The sequence below is a fragment of the Trachurus japonicus genome, chromosome 8 (assembly GCF_045865225.1).
Source record: "Trachurus japonicus isolate A0001 chromosome 8, Traja_1.0".
Classification (NCBI taxonomy): domain Eukaryota; kingdom Metazoa; phylum Chordata; class Actinopteri; order Carangiformes; family Carangidae; genus Trachurus; species Trachurus japonicus.
The window spans coordinates 22,529,807-22,549,400 of NC_140914.1; the positions used below are offsets into that span (position 1 = coordinate 22,529,807).

At 39.9% G+C, this 19,594-nt stretch overlaps 2 protein-coding genes across 2 annotated transcripts in view; one reads left to right on the top strand and one right to left on the bottom strand.

The window, feature by feature from the left end:
* The window catches only part of slc2a6 (solute carrier family 2 member 6), a 28,683-nt gene extending 13,926 nt beyond the window's left edge, over positions 1 to 14,757 (bottom strand). Inside the window, exon 1 of the mRNA XM_085784694.1 lies at positions 14,375 to 14,757. Within this exon, the coding sequence (XP_085640820.1) occupies positions 14,375 to 14,437 (63 nt within the window). The 5' untranslated portion in view covers positions 14,438 to 14,757. The remainder of the gene's footprint in view (positions 1 to 14,374) is intronic.
* An 881-nt stretch (positions 14,758 to 15,638) lies between these two features.
* Positions 15,639 to 19,504, top strand: ptx4 (pentraxin 4, long). The gene is made up of 4 exons (XM_085784695.1): positions 15,639 to 15,829; positions 16,260 to 16,438; positions 17,073 to 18,115; positions 18,526 to 19,504. The coding sequence occupies exons 1-4, from the start codon at positions 15,704 to 15,706 to the stop codon at positions 19,251 to 19,253; spliced, it is 2,076 nt and encodes a 691-aa protein (XP_085640821.1). The 5' UTR covers positions 15,639 to 15,703; the 3' UTR covers positions 19,254 to 19,504.
* The last annotated feature ends 90 nt before the right edge of the window (positions 19,505 to 19,594 follow it).

Consider the following 19,594-nt stretch of genomic DNA (forward strand, 5'->3'; position numbering starts at 1 on the left):
AAAGACTAATGCTAGAGTAGAGAAGAGTAGAGAGTAGAGGAATACTTTATTCATCCCTAGGAGGGAAAAAGCTGAAACATATAACTTGTAGTGTGAGATGAATGCCTTTTTAAAGGTAAAAAGCAGTAGAAATGCTAAAGGGAGAAGAAAACATTGAAATTCTGCATGTTTAAATGTAATGGTTAAATAGTTGAAATCTGCAGCTAACCTGACAGGAAGGACAACTGATGAACCAGCACTAACATAGCCGAAGCAATGGCTGAGAATATATTTAAAAGTAGAAGATGTGAGACTTTGTATGAAATGGCTGGAAATTACTTGAATTGTCAAAGAAGAGTTTGAAAAATTCCTGAATTTGGAAAAAAGTTAATGCCTACTGAAATACATTGTAAACTGACAGCAGAAGAACATTGTTGAAGAATATAGATCATTAGCATTAGCTGAGGAGTAGAACATGTAAACAGCGGGTTTAATGGTGTGAAATGGTTGAGAAGAGCCTCAGTAGTTTAGGATACGTGTAAAACAATGTGTTCAACATGAAAAAGATAAAAGATAAAGCAATGTTGAAAAGACTAATGCTAGAGTAGAGTAGAGTAGAGTAGAGTAGAGAGTAGAGGAATACTTTATTCATCCCTAGGAGGGAAAAAGCTGAAACATATAACTTGTAGTGTGAGATGAATGCCTTTTTAAAGGTAAAAAGCAGTAGAAATGCTAAAGGGAGAAGAAAACATTGAAATTCTGCATGTTTAAATTTAATGGTTAAATAGTTGAAATCTGCAGCTAACCTGACAGGAAGGACAACTGATGAACCAGCACTAACATAGCCGAAGCAATGGCTGAGAATATATTTAAAAGTAGAAGATGTGAGACTTTGTATGAAATGGCTGGAAATTACTTGAATTGTCAAAGAAGAGTTTGAAAAATTCCTGAATTAGGAAAAAAGTTAATGCCTACTGAAATACATTGTAAACTGACAGCAGAAGAACATTGTTGAAGAATGTAGATGGAGCATTAGCTGAGGAGTAGAACATGTAAACAGCGGGTTTAATGGTGTGAAATGGTTGAGAAGAGCCTCAGTAGTTTAGGATACGTGTAAAACAATGTGTTCAACATGACCAAAATGGGGAAATGTGTATTTTCAGTTTAAATAGCTAAAGAACAAAATTAACAGCAACGAGTCCATTAACTACAACAGGAAGATAGAGAGGTACATACAAAACAGTCAGACAACTGTAGGAAAAGTGTGTGTGTGTGTGTGTGTGTGTGTGTGAGAGAGTGAGGAAGATATACAAAAGTGTGTGTGTGTGTGTGTGTGTGTGTGTGTGTGTGTGTGTGTGTGTGTGTGTGTGTGTGTGTGTGTGTGTGTGTGTGTGTGTGTGTGTGTGTGTGAGTGAGGAAGATATACAAAAAGTTCTGACCTGGCAACTGTATGAAATGTGTGTGTGTTGGACGTGTGTGTCTGTTTGTGTATGGTTAGTGTGTGTCCATTTGTGTGTGTGTTTGTTGTGTGTGCATGTGTGTCTGTTTGTGTGTAATTGTGTAAATTGTGTATGTGTTTGGTAAGTGGTTGTATGTTTGTTGGGTGTGTGTGTGTGTGTTTGTGTGTGTGTGTGGTAGTTAGTGTGTGTCCATTTGTGTGTGTGTGTGTGTGTGTGTTGGATGTGTGTGTATGGTGTGTGTGTGTGTGTGTGTGTGTGTGTGTGTGTGTGTAGTAGTTAGTGTGTGTCCATTTGTGTGTGTGTGTTGGATGTGTATGCATGGTGAGTGTGTGTCCATTTGTGTGTGTGTATGTGTTGGATGTGTGTGTATGGTGAGTGTGTGTCCATTTGTGTGTGTGTGTGTGTGTGTTGGATGTGTGTGTGTGTGGTAGTTAGTGTGTGTCCATTTGTGTGTGTGTGTGTGTGTGTGTGTGTGTGTGTGTGTGTGTGTGTGTATGACCGACAGACAGTCAGACAGAGAGAATGTGTGTGCGTTGCCATGGTGACGTTGCCATGGTGAGGTTACCATGGTGAGGTTGCCATGTTGAGGTTACCATGTAACTGGTGGCTGGTGGCTTTAAGGCATGGTGGCAGCTTTAACCATAGGCTTTAACTGCTCTGTGACACCCTCAAACAGATCTAATGTACGACAAATCTGTACTTAGTACGAGCAAAAGGTTTACATTTTCCGAACCATAAGACCTTGCTGAACGCGTCCATGTCACTTTGGTGTTTCTAGAGTAAAAATTGTTGATTGTGTCGCAGGTTGGAAACTTTGGGACGTTTAGAAAATCAGCGCCTACTTTTGAATGGGAGTCAATGGGAGGAGAGAGGGAAATGGCTGCACTCAGAGGCTCTTAGTTTAAATTGTGTTCGTCTCTCTGGTTTTCTGAGCACATGAAGAGATCAAGGATGAGCTTGTCTACAAGCATGCCCGAAATTATGTGTGTAGAGTGTAATCTGTGGCCGTGCTGACAGGATAGAGAGAAAAATGTGAGAGGATTTTTAGACCCTCTGTCACTCTACCAACTGCCAACGTCCGAACATTCCGTCCCATTGACTTTCATGTTAAATCTGAATTTTGTCAGAAATTTTAATGATTTTAAAACTATACATATATCTGAAACTGTTGAAGATATCAATAAGCTGAGATATAGCTGAATAGTTGAAAGGTTTGTGAACAGTTTAAAAGTTGAATGAAGTCTGTAGCTGAAAGTATGCTGAAGCTATTAGAGGCTGAATGAAGCAGAAGATTTGAAGAGTTTGAAGACTGTTTCAATGTATTCCTATGGGAAAAAAATTGCACAAAAAGTTAAATATTTTAAAAAGTATAAATAGTATGAAAGAGAAAAATAATAGCATAAATGTCCTGAAAAAGCTGCACGTTTTGATATATGAATTGTTGAAATAGCACAAAGTATGAAGAAGGAGTTAAACGCAGAAAAAGGGAAGAAGACTCAGAATAATAATAATAATAAGTTTAAAGAAACAAAATGGCCGAACAGAATAACAATACTGTGAATGCTTCCAGCATTCACACTAACTAGAAAAAGCATTTCCAAGAATGGAAATGGTGTGACTGCTGATAGCAACTGAACGCTGTTGCAGAATTAGCAAATAGTGCAAGCAGTGATCACCATACAAATGTTTGACCAAGGTCGGAATCGAACCGACAACCTCATGGTCATTAGACTTCCACTCTGCCTCTAGGCCACAGTGCGCACACAGTTGCAGAGACTGTTGTCTGTTAATGATCTGCACACTGTCAACATCAAGAAAGCTTGAGAGTCAAGCTTGAATGACTTAGAATGAAAATTTCTGTGAATTTCAGGCTGAGCACTAACCATATGGCCACAGAGAACCTGAGTTACAATGAGCTTTATACTATGAGGAATCAAAGACTGTCCAATGACAGCTGAATAATTGGAATCAAAAGTCAAGCAATGAAGTGAAAAGACTGAGGCAGGAATCGAACCCATGACCATATGATCACTAAACCTTTACTCAGCCACTCGGCTACAGAGAGCACACTGCTTTCAAAACTGTTGTCATTCATTGTAATGTGATGATGTGCTGCAAACTGGTATGAGTAATCAAGGAGATGACAAACACCTGTAACCAATTGAAGGCGGGGGAGGAGAGCAGAATTCAACATAACATAACAAGAGTTCTTCCCTTGGATTCGAACCAGTGACCTTAGGGTTGGCAAGCATCCACCCTAACCCCTACACTACAGTGGAGTTGTGAAGAAGAGAGGTTGAGACTTTGATGAATGTGAGATTTTTTGTGAAAAAGTTAAATATTTGAAAAAGTATAAATAGTTAAAAAGAGAAAAGTAATGCCGATAAAGTTCAAAAAAAGCTGCACGTTTTGATATATGAATTGTTGAAATAGCACAAAGTATGAAGGACTAGAAGAAGACCGTAAAAAGGCGGAAGAAAATGGCCAAACAGAAGAACAATAGTGTGACTGCTTCAGCAGTCACACTAACTAGAAAAAGCATTTCCAAGAATGGAAATGGTGTGAATGCAATGCTGAATGAGCTGAAGAAAGAAAGAAAGAAACAAAGAAACAAAGAAACAAAGAAACAAACAAACAAAGAAACAAACAAACAAACAAACAAACAAAGAAGTAAAAAGACATAAATGGAGTGAAAGAAAGAAAGAAAGAAAAACAAAGGAAGAGAAAAGGAGTAGAAAGAAAGAAAGAAACAATCAAGCAAACAAAGAAGTAAAAAGACAGAAATGGAGTGAAAGAAAGAATAGATAGATCAGAGGGGTTAAAAAATAGGGAGGGGTACAGATAGATAGATAGATAGATAGATAGATAGATAGATAGATAGATAGATAGATAGATAGATATATAGATAGATAGATAGATAGATAGATAGATAGATAGATAGATCAGAGGGGTTAAAAAATAGGGAGGGGTATAGATAGATAGATAGATAGATAGATAGATAGATAGATAGATAGATAGATAGATAGATAGATAGATAGATAGATAGATAGATAGATAGATAGATCAGAGGGGTTAAAAAATAGGGAGGGGTATAGATAGATAGATAGATAGATAGATAGATAGATAGATAGATAGATAGATCAGAGGGGTTAACAAATAGGGAGGGGTATAGATAGATAGATAGATCAGAGGGGTTAACAAATAGGGAGGGGTATAGATAGATAGATAGATAGATAGATAGATAGATAGATAGATAGATAGATAGATAGATAGATAGATAGATAGATAGATAGATAGATAGATAGATAGATAGATAGATAGATAGATAGATAGATAGATAGATAGATCCTATGTCCTAGGCTCCACCTGGAATTACACTACTATTTATAGAGGTGGAAAGGTTAAATGTCTGAACTGAAATTCATGAGAAAAATATAAATTGTTGGAGATGTTTACATCAAAAGTATAAAATAATTGAGAGGCTGATGAATTTGAGCTGAAAACCTGTGTGTGTGTCTGGGTGTGTGAGTCTGACGGTCTCTCTGTCTGTGTGTACATGTGCAGAAAGTAAAACTGTTGATAAGCGCCACAGAACTCCTCTCTCCCTAATGATCTGATTGATTACACCTGTGTGGCAGCCTGCCCTCAGAAGTTACCATGGCGACTACCATGCTTACATTTTACTGTGTGGAACAGTGTTGTGTTTGTGTGTTTGTCTGTTTGTGTATGTGTGTGTGTGTGTGTGACTGTGTGTGAGTGTCTGTGTGTGTCTGTCTGTGTGAGTGTGATGCCTGTGTTTGTGCGTGGACATCCTCTGTCAGTCTGGTTTATCATGTGTGTGTGTGGGGCTGTGTTTAAAAACATCTTAACGAGCAGCCAGGCTGCACCTGCACTTGTTCTATTAATAGACATGATAACGAGCTGGCCCCTACAGCTGGACCAACTGCACACAGAGCAGAGCAGAGCAGAGAGATTTGAGCTCTGTGCAGCTTCCCAAAACAGCCCAGTAAAAGAGAACCGTAACTCTTATCAGAATGTGGTCCTGACCATCGGGGCAAGGAGACCTTCCTGAGCGAGCCAATGTGCATTAAATGTTTGTAGGGCAAAAACTTTTCTTGCCGTCGCAAGGTAGAAAAGGGGGGCATTTCTGTTTTTCTAAAAAAATCAGCTCCTACTTTTATATTGAAGTGGATGAGCCACTGGAGCGGGTCTAGCTGGACAATTAAGCTCATTGAGACAATTCTGTAAGTCTGTCTGCTGTTTTGAGCACATCAGATGAGACACGACAAGTGTGGCTACAAACCGGTGAGGAAATCATGTGTCTAGAGTTTAATTTGTGGCCGTGCTGGCAATTTATCCAGAAAAAATCCTGAATGTTTTTTCGATCCCTCTCACTCTAACGATGATGTCACTCACTCTAAGCCCTGCTCGTTAAGCGCAATACACAACCATTATAAAGTTGGATTTTGTCGAAAATTTTAATGATTTTAAAACAGCCAAATACCTAAAAACTGTTGAAGATATCAATAAGCTGAGTAATATGTGAATAGATTAAAAGTTCGTCTACAGTTTAAAAGTCAAATGGAGTCTGTGGGAGAAAGTATGCTGACGTTTTAGAGGTTCAAAGTAGTAAGAAAATTTTAAAAGTTTGAAGATGTTTTCAATGCATTCCTATGGGAAAAAATTAGCAGAAAAAGTTAAATATTTTAAAAAGTATAAATAGTTAAAAAGAGAAAAGTAATGCCGATAAAGTTCAAAAAAAGCTGCACGTTTTGATATATGAATTGTTGAAATCGCACAAAGTATGAAGGACTAGTTTAAAACCGTAGAAAGGCGGAAAGTAGTAAGAAGAACTAGAAAAAGCATTTCCAAGAATGGAAATGGTGTGACTGCTGACAGCAACTGAACGCTGTTGCAGAATTAGCAAATAGTGCAAGCTGTGATCACCATACAAATGTTTGACCAAGGTCAGAATCGAACCCACATCCTCATGGTCATTAGACTTCCACTCTGCCTCTAGGCCACAGTGCACACACAGTTGCAGAGACTGTTGTCTGTTAATGATCTGCACACTGTCAACATCAAGAAAGCTTGAGAGTCAAGCTTGAATGACTTAGAATGAAAATGTCTGTGAATTTCAGGCTGAGCACTAACCATATGGCCACAGAGAACCTGAGTTACAATGAGCTTTATACTATGAGGAATCAAAGACTGTCCAATGACAGCTGAATAATTGGAATCAAAAGTCAAGCAATGAAGTGAAAAGACTGAGGCAGGAATCGAACCCATGACCATATGATCACTAAACCTTTACTCTGCCACTCGGCTACAGAGAGCACACTGCTTTCAAAACTGTTGTCATTCATTGTAATGTGATGATGTGCTGCAAACTGGTATGAGTAATCAAGGAGATAACAAACACCTGTAACCAATTGAAGGCGGGGGAGGAGAGCAGAATTCAACATAACATAACAAGAGGTCTTCCCTTGGATTCGAACCAGTGACCTTAGGGTTGGCAGGCAGTTACCCTACCCCCTACACTACAGTGGAGTTGTGAAGAAGAGAGGTTGAGACTTTGATGAATGTGAGATTTTTTGTGAAAAAGTTAAATATTTGAAAAAGTATAAATAGTTAAAAAGAGAAAAGTAATGCCGATAAAGTTCAAAAAAAGCTGCACGTTTTGATATATGAATTGTTGAAATAGCACAAAGTATGAAGGACTAGAAGAAGACCGTAAAAAGGCGGAAGAAAATGGCCAAACAGAAGAACAATAGTGTGACTGCTTCAGCAGTCACACTAACTAGAAAAAGCATTTCCAAGAATGGAAATGGTGTGACTGCTGATAGCAACTGAACGCTGTTGCAGAATTAGCAAATAGTGCAAGCAGTGATCACCATACAAATGTTTGACCAAGGTCGGAATCGAACCCACAACCTCATGATCATTAGACTTCCACTCTGCCTCTAGGCCACGGTGCACACACAGTTGCAGAGACTGTTGTCTGTTAATGATCTGCACACTGTCAACATCAAGAAAGCTTGAGAGTCAAGCTTGAATGACTTAGAATGAAAATTTCTGTGAATTTCAGGCTGAGAGCAGCAGTTTCAACATGAAGCAAGTTATCAGAAGTCAACAGAGGACAACTGGGAAAATAATTCACTATAATTGTTGTTGAGGCAAGAATTGAACCAGCAACCTTCAGGTCTCCAGACCAGCAAGCTAACCACTAGGCTACAGACAGAGACAGTATGTGAGGGGTAAAGAAAACCTTTGATAAGAGGATCACTGGCTTCTGCTTAAAAAAAAAAGTAAGGAATCGAACCCATGACCTCATGATCAATAAACCTTTACTCTGCCACTTCGCCACAGAGAGCACAGACATAAGCATGTTTCAGACAGAGTTGTGGAGAATTCTCAGCATTGGGCTGAATGAGAGCAGAGAGCTCCCTGGCTGCATTTAAAAAATATTTAAAATTATTATCTAAGTCTCTTTGCATTTTTGACCAGAATTTTAGCCAGAAGACAAGTGTGGCTACAAAACTGGAGAAAATAATTTGTCTAGAGTTTAATTTGCAGAAAAAGTTAAATATTTTAAAAAGTATAAATAGTTAAAAAGAGAAAAGTAACGCCGATAAAGTTCAAAAAAAGCTGCACGTTTTGATATATGAATTGTTGAAATAGCACAACACCTAACACACTAACCATATGGCCACAGAGAACCTGAGTTACAATGAGCTTTATACTATGAGGAATCAAAGACTGTCCAATGACAGCTGAATAATTGGAATCAAAAGTCAAGCAATGATGTGAAATGACTGAGGCAGGACTCGAACCCGTGACCATATGATCACTAAACCTTTACTCTGCCACTCGGCTACAGAGAGCACACTGCTTTCAAGACTGTTGTCATTCATTGTAATGTGATGATGTGCTGCAAACTGGTACGAGTAATCAAGGAGATAACAAACACCTGTAACCAATTGAAGGCGGGGGAGGAGAGCAGAATTCAACATAACATAACAAGAATTCTTCCCTTGGATTCGAACCAGTGACCTTAGGGTTGGCAGGCAGTTACCCTAACCCCTACACTACAGAGGAGTTGTCAAGAAGAGAGGTTGAGACTTTGATGAATGTGAGATTTTTCAATGATGCTTAAAACAAAAATAAATTAATATAAATTAGCCACACCAAGTAAGAAGAGGACTTTTTTGTGACCTGTGACTATTTTTTGGTGAATTAAAATGAATTAAAAAGCACTTAACAGCAAGTTACAAAGTTGAGCTCCTTCTCCTGCTGATGTGAAAAAAATGCATTGAGCTTAATGAGAGCAGAGAGCTCCCTGGCTGCATTTAAAAAATATTTAAAATTATTATCTAAGTCTCTTTGCATTTTTGACCAGAATTTTAGCCAGAAGACAAGTGTGGCTACAAAACTGGAGAAAATAATTTGTCTAGAGTTTAATTTGTGGCCATGCTGACAGTTTAGCCAGAAAAACTCTAGAATGTTTTTTTGCCTCTCTCCACTCTGACACCACTCTGGCTCTGCTCGTTAGATGCAATACACACACATTATAAAGCTGAAAAAAATCAGAAAAAGTTAAATATTTGAAAAAGTATAAATAGTTAAAAAGAGAAAAGTAATGCCGATAAAGTTCAAAAGAAGCTGCACGTTTTGATATATGAATTGTTGAAATAGCACAAAGTATGAAGGACTAGAAGAAGACCGTAAAAAGGCGGAAGAAAATGGCCAAACAGAAGAACAATAGTGTGACTGCTTCAGCAGTCACACTAACTAGAAAAAGCATTTCCAAGAATGGAAATGGTGTGACTGCTGATAGCAACTGAACGCTGTTGCAGAATTAGCAAATAGTGCAAGCAGTGATCACCATACAAATGTTTGACCAAGGTCGGAATCGAACCCACAACCTCATGGTCATTAGACTTCCACTCTGCCTCTAGGCCACGGTGCACACACAGTTGCAGAGACTGTTGTCTGTTAATGATCTGCACACTGTCAACATCAAGACAGCTTGAGAGTCAAGCTTGAATGACTTAGAATGAAAATTTCTGTGAATTTCAGGCTGAGAGCAGCAGTTTCAACATGAAGCAAGTTATCAGAAGTCAACAGAGGACGACTGGGAAAATAATTCACTATAATTGTTGTTGAGGCAAGATTTGAACCAGCAACCTTCAGGTCTCCAGACCAGCAAGCTAACCACTAGGCTACAGACAGAGACAGTATGTGAGGGGTAAAGAAAACCTTTGATAAGAGGATCACTGGCTTCTGCTTAAAAAAAAAAGTAAGGAATCGAACCCATGACCTCATGATCAATAAACCTTTACTCTGCCACTTCGCCACAGAGAGCACAGACATAAGCATGTTGCCATTGTAATGTGATGATGTGCTGCAAACGGTGGCAGAAGCAATTAATGCGTCTCTTAACAAACACCTGTAACCAACTGGACTACAGACAGAGTTGTGGAGAACTCTCAGCATTGGGCTGAATGAGAGCAGAGAGCTCCCTGGCTGCATTTAAAAAATATTTTAAATTATTATCTAAGTCTCTTTGCATTTTTGACCAGAATTTTAGCCAGAAGACAAGTGTGGCTACAAAACTGGAGAAAATAATTTGTCTAGAGTTTAATTTGCAGAAAAAGTTAAATATTTTAAAAAGTATAAATAGTTAAAAAGAGAAAAGTAATGCCGATAAAGTTCAAAAGAAGCTGCACGTTTTGATATATGAATTGTTGAAATAGCACAACACCTAACACACTAACCATATGGCCACAGAGAACCTGAGTTACAATGAGCTTTATACTATGAGGAATCAAAGACTGTCCAATGACAGCTGAATAATTGGAATCAAAAGTCAAGCAATGATGTGAAATGACTGAGGCAGGAATCGAACCCATTACCATATGATCACTAAACCTTTACTCTGCCACTCGGCTACAGAGAGCACACTGCTTTCAAGACTGTTGTCATTCATTGTAATGTGATGATGTGCTGCAAACTGGTATGAGTAATCAAGGAGATAACAAACACCTGTAACCAATTGAAGGCGGGGGAGGAGAGCAGAATTCAACATAACATAACAAGAATTCTTCCCTTGGATTCGAACCAGTGACCTTAGGGTTGGCAGGCAGTTACCCTACCCCCTACACTACAGTGGAGTTGTGAAGAAGAGAGGTTGAGACTTTGATGAATGTGAGATTTTTTGTGAAAAAGTTAAATATTTGAAAAAGTATAAATAGTTAAAAAGAGAAAAGTAATGCCGATAAAGTTCAAAGAAAGCTGCACGTTTTGATATATGAATTGTTGAAATAGCACAAAGTATGAAGGACTAGAAGAAGACCGTAAAAAGGCGGAAGAAAATGGCCAAACAGAAGAACAATAGTGTGACTGCTTCAGCAGTCACACTAACTAGAAAAAGCATTTCCAAGAATGGAAATGGTGTGACTGCTGACAGCAACTGAACGCTGTTGCAGAATTAGCAAATAGTGCAAGCTGTGATCACCATACAAATGTTTGACCAAGGTCAGAATCGAACCCACATCCTCATGGTCATTAGACTTCCACTCTGCCTCTAGGCCACAGTGCACACACAGTTACAGAGACTGTTGTCTGTTAATGATCTGCACACTGTCAACATCAAGAAAGCTTGAGAGTCAAGCTTGAATGACTTAGAATGAAAATGTCTGTGAATTTCAGGCTGAGCACTAACCATATGGCCACAGAGAACCTGAGTTACAATGAGCTTTATACTATGAGGAATCAAAGACTGTCCAATGACAGCTGAATAATTGGAATCAAAAGTCAAGCAATGAAGTGAAAAGACTGAGGCAGGAATCGAACCCATGACCATATGATCACTAAACCTTTACTCTGCCACTTGGCTACAGAGAGCACACTGCTTTCAAGACTGTTGTCATTCATTGTAATGTGATGATGTGCTGCAAACTGGTATGAGTAATCAAGGAGATAACAAACACCTGTAACCAATTGAAGGCGGGGGAGGAGAGCAGAATTCAACATAACATAACAAGAATTCTTCCCTTGGATTCGAACCAGTGACCTTAGGGTTGGCAAGCATCCACCCTAACCCCTACACTACAGTGGAGTCGTGACGAAGAGAGGTTGAGACTTTGATGAATGTGAGATTTTTTGTGAAAAAGTTAAATATTTGAAAAAGTATAAATAGTTAAAAAGAGAAAAGTAATGCCGATAAAGTTCAAAAAAAGCTGCACGTTTTGATATATAAATTGTTGAAATAGCACAAAGTATGAAGGACTAGAAGAAGACCGTAAAAAGGCGGAAGAAAATGGCCAAACAGAAGAACAATAGTGTGACTGCTTCAGCAGTCACACTAAAAATAAAGAAAATGGCCGAACCGAATAACAATAGTGTGAATGCCTTTTGCATTCACACTAACTAGAAAAAGCATTTCCAAGAATGGAAATGGTGCGACTGCTGATAGCAACTGAACGCTGTTGCAGAATTAGCAAATAGTGCAAACAGTGATCACCATACAAATGTTTGACCAAGGTCGGAATCGAACCCACAACCTCATGGTCATTAGACTTCCACTCTGCCTCTAGGCCACGGTGCACACACAGTTGCAGTGACTGTTGTCTGTTAATGATCTGCACACTGTCAACATCAAGAAAGCTTGAGAGTCAAGCTTGAATGACTTAGAATGAAAATTTCTGTGAATTTCAGGCTGAGAGCAGCAGTTTCAACATGAAGCAAGTTATCAGAAGTCAACAGAGGACGACTGGGAAAATAATTCACTATAATGGTTGTTGAGGCAAGATTTGAACCAGCAACCTTCAGGTCTCCAGACCAGCAAGCTAACCACTAGGCTACAGACAGAGACAGTATGTGAGGGGTAAAGAAAACCTTTGATAAGAGGATCACTGGCTTCTGCTTAAAAAAAAAAGTAAGGAATCGAACCCATGACCTCATGATCAATAAACCTTTACTCTGCCACTTCGCCACAGAGAGCACAGACATAAGCATGTTGCCATTGTAATGTGATGATGTGCTGCAAACGGTGGCAGAAGCAATTAATGCGTCTCTTAACGAACACCTGTAACCAATTGAGGGTGGGGGAGGGGAGCAGAATTCAACATCACATAACAAGATTGCTCAGCCTGGATTCAAACTAGTGACCTTGGGGTTGGCAAGCGGTCACTTTACCAACTGGACTACAGACAGAGTTGTGGAGAACTCTCAGCATTGGGCTGAATGAGAGCAGAGAGCTCCCTGGCTGCATTTAAAAAATATTTAAAATTATTATCTAAGTCTCTTTGCATTTTTGACCAGAATTTTAGCCAGAAGACAAGTGTGGCTACAAAACTGGAGAAAATAATTTGTCTAGAGTTTAATTTGCAGAAAAAGTTAAATATTTGAAAAAGTATAAATAGTTAAAAAGAGAAAAGTAATGCCGATAAAGTTCAAAAAAAGCTGCACGTTTTGATATATGAATTGTTGAAATAGCACAACACCTAACACACTAACCATATGGCCACAGAGAACCTGAGTTACAATGAGCTTTATACTATGAGGAATCAAACACTGTCCAATGACAGCTGAATAATTGGAATCAAAAGTCAAGCAATGATGTGAAATGACTGAGGCAGGAATCGAACCCATGACCATATGATCACTAAACCTTTACTCTGCCACTCGGCTACAGAGAGCACACTGCTTACAAGACTGTTGTCATTCATTGTAATGTGATGATGTGCTGCAAACTGGTACGAGTAATCAAGGAGATAACAAACACCTGTAACCAATTGAAGGCGGTGGAGGAGAGCAGAATTCAACATAACATAACAAGAGTTCTTCCCTTGGATTCGAACCAGTGACCTGAGGGTTGGCAAACAGTTACCCTAACCCCTACACTACAGTGGAGTTGTGAAGAAGAGAGGTTGAGACTTTGATGAATGTGAGATTTTTTGTGAAAAAGTTAAATATTTTAAAAAGTATAAATAGTTAAAAAGAGAAAAGTAATGCCGATAAAGTTCAAAAAAAGCTGCACATTTTGATATATGAATTGTTGAAATAGCACAAAGTATGAAGGACTAGAAGAAGACCGTAAAAAGGCGGAAGAAAATGGCCAAACAGAAGAACAATAGTGTGACTGCTTCAGCAGTCACACTAACTAGGAAAAAATCCACACAATAACAGTAGTGCCCGGGCTTCGCCCGGGCACTGGTCCCTGCAGCTATTTCATAGCTGTTGGGACCAGTGCCCGGTGCGATTGCCCGTGGCCCTAATGAAACTAAACAAACAATGATATTGAACATCCATTGGTTTAACATAATTTTATTTTAATTAGAATTTGCGTTATATTAAATATAGATGTTGAAAAACTGCTTGTTTGTACTGCTGATAAACTAATGTAAGTAGTCATTTACCTGATGTAGGTATGAGCGACATGTGTTTTAGATTGCATGATATATTTGAGAAAACAGTCCGTTGTCATGGAGAGGGAAGGAAGTCTGTGCAGCTGTGTACACATGACCATGCCTTTAGTTCTTTATGTTTTGTTCCTCAAATTTGTCGTTTTTATCTTTAGTTTTTTTTCTCAATTTTGACAACCAAGGAGCAGTTTCACCAGACAGACATTGACCATAGCTCAGATCTAACTAGTGCTAACTATTCAAATTAATCTACTGCACAAAGCCGACCGTGCTAGACTATCTAAGGGCGAGGCAAATTATTTAACATAAAAAAATATTTTTTAAAATACATGGCTGCTGAGCAGCGACATTAAACAAAGCACTGTACAGACACAATATGTTAGGGTGTAAACCTTAAAGAAGAGATAACTGGGGATGACATAAATCAAACAGACAAATCAGACTATATCAAAAATCTAGTGCCAGAACACATTTTATCCTAATAACAATATAGTGAAATGTTTCTACCTGAGATTCAGATGATTGTTGTCTTCTCAGCAGTGGAGTATCTTCATTCACAGATGTTGACATGATGGCAGCAGCCTGGACCAAACAAATCTAATTTATATAATCTGTCTAACGCGCAAACTATTTGGTCCTCCTCTTCCAGAAAAACAAAATTTTGCCAAATTTAAAAGGTTGTTGTTGTCTAAAAAACACAGCTAGACAACAAGGATGTTCACAGCACAGGTGAAAAAGGGAAGCCAGCCGTTCAAGTCCTGAGACTTTATTGTTTTAAAGCGTTCATGTCCACTGTGCTCCAGCATTAGACGCTCCTCCTGTGGACTTTCCGGGGCTGGCAGACTCATAAAGAAAGTGAAACAAGAAACTGACACTGGACTTTCACAAGTGAATCATTCATGTTGAGAATTACTGAATATGAATACACACATTGTCCCCGCAGTTGCTGTTACATTTTCTTTTCTTTACTTTCATTAATTCAAAAATCAATGCAAAACTGATCATTTAATCTGTTCAGTAAAGCCGTGGGTGTAGTTTTAAATGCTTTTCAAGAGAAATAATGAATGTCTGTACATTTGTGCAATGAAAATTATACACAAAAAATTGACAATTTGTGTTTTAAAAAGTCTCTACATTGGTTTTTAACAGATCACATTAACATCTTGCATATGTTACTCTGTCATTTCTGTCCTCTGTAGACAATTTTCAGAGTCGAGTGTTGTAACTGCACCGGTAACAACAGCATGATTCTTGGATTGAGCCACACGAATGGAAAGCAGAAGAAGGAGAACTCCTGTAGGTGGGGTCAGGGGGGAGAGGAAAGTACAGGCGGCTTCCCACTCAGCCCACTCAACATGAGGTTGACTGACTATACTGCAACACACACAAAAATCTATCAAATGGAGGGAAGTTAAGGGTGTATTACAGAATTTAGTAACACCACACTGTCAGCTGTTCTGGTTTATTGTTGATATGTAACTTCCCTCATCCCACATTTACTAATTGGTGCTTGTGTTGGTGGTGGATATTGGTTATTCTGCATTTCAATAAAGAACAATGAACATTGTCTCTTTCAGTTTACTTCTGTTTCCTCTGAGTTCATTTGTGTAAGAGAGTGAGACAACAGGAGGCTGACTGTCTGTTAAATCCATCTGCTTTTCCTCTCTGCTCCCCTGTGATGTTGTGGAAAATGGATGGTGTGCTCATGTCACAGTCGGTGGGTGTTTATACTTCTCTCTCCCTCTCTCTCTCTTCTATTTGTTCCCTCACCTCCACACTTCCAGACAGGGAACCAGGCTCCCAGCTGTTTTTATTCCAGCTCCGCTGCTCTGCACAATGGGCAGCCTCAAGAGCAGCCCCTGGACCCCGATCCTGGTTCACATGCTTCTGCTGCAGCTTCGGTGTGTCAAGGTGCAGAGAATCGATCCTGTGTCCCAGAAACTACGACAACTCAACGCACAGGTTAGTTGGAAACAAACTTTCTCTTTCTGTGTGTGTGCGTGTTTACAATAGTAAACTTTCATCGTAAGATGATTTTATGGATTAAAAAAACTTGCTGTTAATAATTACACTGTAATAGAAGATAACAGTGGCCAAATAGCTGAATACCTGACTGGATTTACTTCATGATTTTGATATTTTTTTATGTGTACCCCATTAAAATAGAAGTATTTAGATATAGATTAATTCAACAAAGTAGTTCAAGATGGATTTTTAATTTGCATGTTGTGCGGTGTTTTCAGGGTTTATGTATGGTCTGTGTGAGTAATTAGTTGTTGCAATGATGATGTTTGTGAAAGATATGGTCATTTGACATGCATTATGTTTCCTTTCTTCTAGAATATTTAACTATTTTCTGCCAACCTGCACAAACCCATTTGTTCTCTGTTAGTTCCTGCAGTTCAAGGTGCTGACCCAGGCCCGTTTGGACATGCTGGCCCTGAACCAGAACAGGAATTCCTCACTGGGGCTTGAAAACCATGTTCAAGAGCTGAACGACCACTACCACCATATATCACACAACCTTGATCACCTGAAGCAGAGCACAACACAGGAGATAGAGGGTCTCAGGTCAGAGCTGAGGGTCAAACGGTCACTTCAGGTCTAAGGATGCATTTGTAAAATGACAGGGATTTCCCCCATGGTATGGTAAATTAGACACAATTTAAACTTACAATGTTGGGAAATCTGATGTTGAGTGGGTGCCTTTTCTTTTAGCATCTGCTTGAGGGGGCGGGGAAGTAATGATTAACAGAGCAGGTTTTGGACAACACTCCCTGATAAAGATAAATTCCTTTTCATAAAAAAAAGAAAGAAAAAAAATCAGTACTTTCCATGTTTGAAAATCTTGTCTTCAAGTACAGTTGCACAAGTACTGTGGAATGCTTACATGTGAGCAATTATACCATATTTGAAAATATATTTTCCATACATGTATCACATGATTTCTCCAAACAGCACGATTACACATAACGCTAAATTTGGTGCAAACATTCATTCATCAGAAGATAAATTTTAATAAGAACTTGGTGGATCCCTTAAGTTATGTTTTATGGCCAAATAGATTCAAAATAAATAAGCTTTACATCTAAAAATGGTGTTCGCATAATGTGCATGGTAACACAGATACATTTTTTAGGCATACATTGTCATTGCCATTTGTTAAAGTCAATACATGACTTAAAAAACATTCTTCTCATCCCAGGGGATGGAATAGAAAGCTTGAGAAGAAGAACAAAAGGATGGAGGGTCGTCTGGCAGTGATGGAGAGGAACCTGAGAAAGAACCGCCACCATGCCCAGAAAGAAATGCCTGATGTTGGTCAGGACTTCACCAACCTCACTCTGGAGTTACAGAACCAAGAGGAAAGGGTGGCTGCCCTACAGGTCCAGCGTGACGAGCTGTTAATAGGGCTTAAAGGGCTGCAGGAATCCCTAAAAAACCAAGCCCTACGTGTGACCCGACTAGAAGGACGGCTCAGTGAGGCCTTGCAGTGGAATGGAGTAAGGAACGTCGGGGTAGGAGAACCTCCGAGCCCAGGTATCACACCACAAGAGTACGATGGACCACAAAGGAGAGCTCAGACCCCAAGAGGGGGGAGACCTGGACGAATCCTGGGTGGATATGGTCAACCCAGACCAGAAGGAAGGAGTCCAGCTAAGACCGATCAATCAAGACTGTATCAATACCATGCAACAAATCACCCAAAACTTATAAAATCCCAAAAGCCAAGATCTCAGCCACAGATGCAAGACCGGTTTCCAAACCCTAAACCTCAGTCCACAGACTACCTGCTCCAGCCCGACTTGTACCATTCTCAATCACAGATCCAGATGCAGGCCCAGACTCGGCCCTATCCGATCCAGCGGGAACAGCTCCAGCCCCACCAGTCTGCGTCTTCTCATCATGCCCAGATCCAGCCCCAGCAGGACCAACTAATGTTCCAGCCTTGGTTGCAACCTCAGAGACACCCCCTGTTACACAACCCCCAACCCGTGTCCCAGGCTCAAACCCGTCCACAACACAGTAAAGACAGGCAGAGCAGGACCAGGCCAGGGGCTCCTGAGCTCCAGCCCTCAGATATTCCCTCTCAATCCCAGCCTGACTCTTATCAGCCCGGGGTTTACAAGTGGAAAGGCGAAGAACAAGAAAGTGCCACCAAGGTGACTTCAGTGATCCATAGCTTCCTCCGACTTCCTGTGAGGCACAAGATCCCAGAAATACCAGTTCCTAAAAAGGATGCAACCAGTAAGTTACCCTTTCTGTTTGCTGGTCAAGAAAAGAGCCAAACCTAAAGAGCACATCATCCAAAGGAAAAAAGAAACTAGTTTTATAATTCCTACTCATCAGATAAATTAAATCAAGGTACACACAAAAGTTACCAGACTATATTAAAACGTGCACTTACTTATCAGTGAAGACGAGGTGTTGAGTAGTGCAGTGAGGGTCCATCAGCTGGGATTTGAACAAGGAATTGTGCCCACATCTGAGAAATCCATTTACTGTTTCTACATTCATACTGAATCACATGTGTAACCTTTTTTTAAAATGCTTTATGGGCTATCAAAGTGAGCACATCTCCAAACTGTTTAGAACTGGATTCCTGACAGCTGCACTATATGGAACTGAATATATCCTCTCTGTCCCTCTGTCTGCAGTCTGTAACGTGGACTCCATGCTGTTTTTTCCGTCTGCATCAGCAGAGAACTACGTCACCTTCTCCCTGACTCTCCCTGACCTTCCTGAACTTTCTGTGTGTCTGTGGCTGCGTGTGGAGGCCTCACACGTCGGCACACTGCTTTCTTATGCCACAAATGACAATGACAACCAGTTAGTTCTTTATGGACGCAACTCCTCTGCCTCACCTACATCTGTTCCTGCTTCTTCCTCATCTTTCGACCCCTCTTACTCCTCTCCTCCATTCTCCAAACTGTCTTACCCTTCAGCTTCTTCACAATCTCTGGACTTTGTCATTGGAGACCCAATCTATCGTCGTCTTCCCACGTCTTCGCTACTGGACGCTCGCTGGCACCACCTCTGCGTCCTCTGGTCCTCTATCCAGGGTCGTTTCTGGCACTACCGTGACCGTCGTCTCATCTCATCAGGCTCTAACTTCAGGAAGGACTGGGAGATTCCTGGAGGTGGATCAGTGGTGCTGGGGCAGGAGCAAGACTCCATTGGTGGAGGGTTTGACCCAGCAGAGGGCTTTGCAGGTCAGGTGGCAGGCTTCAGGATGTGGAACAGGGTGTTGAACCCATCAGAGGTGGAGGGGCTGGCAGCAGGGAAAGGTGTGCCCAGGGGGGTGGTGCTTGGCATGGAGGACATAAAGGAGGTTCATGGGGAAGTGCAGCAGGTGGCATGTGAATGTTTGGAGCACTGTGTCTGATAAAGTTTCAGGAAGATAGATGAGAAAATAAGGGAGACAAGGTTTTTTTTTCTTCTGAATTTACTCTTACATATTTAGGTTTTTGGATGTGTGCATACCACCATACACTTTCATTGGAGTAAGAATAAATAGCCTACCTGTTCCCTAAGATAAAATTGTACTTGGGATGGATGAGTCTATTTGTGTGAACATGATTTTTTAAATGTATCTATTTATCAATGATGTTGCATTTTGTTTGTTCTTGGATTTGAACTTTTGACCATAAAGAGATACATTGTTGTTTTCTAGATTGTCAATAAAACTTTTGTTACTTTGTATTAATAAACCTGAACTCACCATCC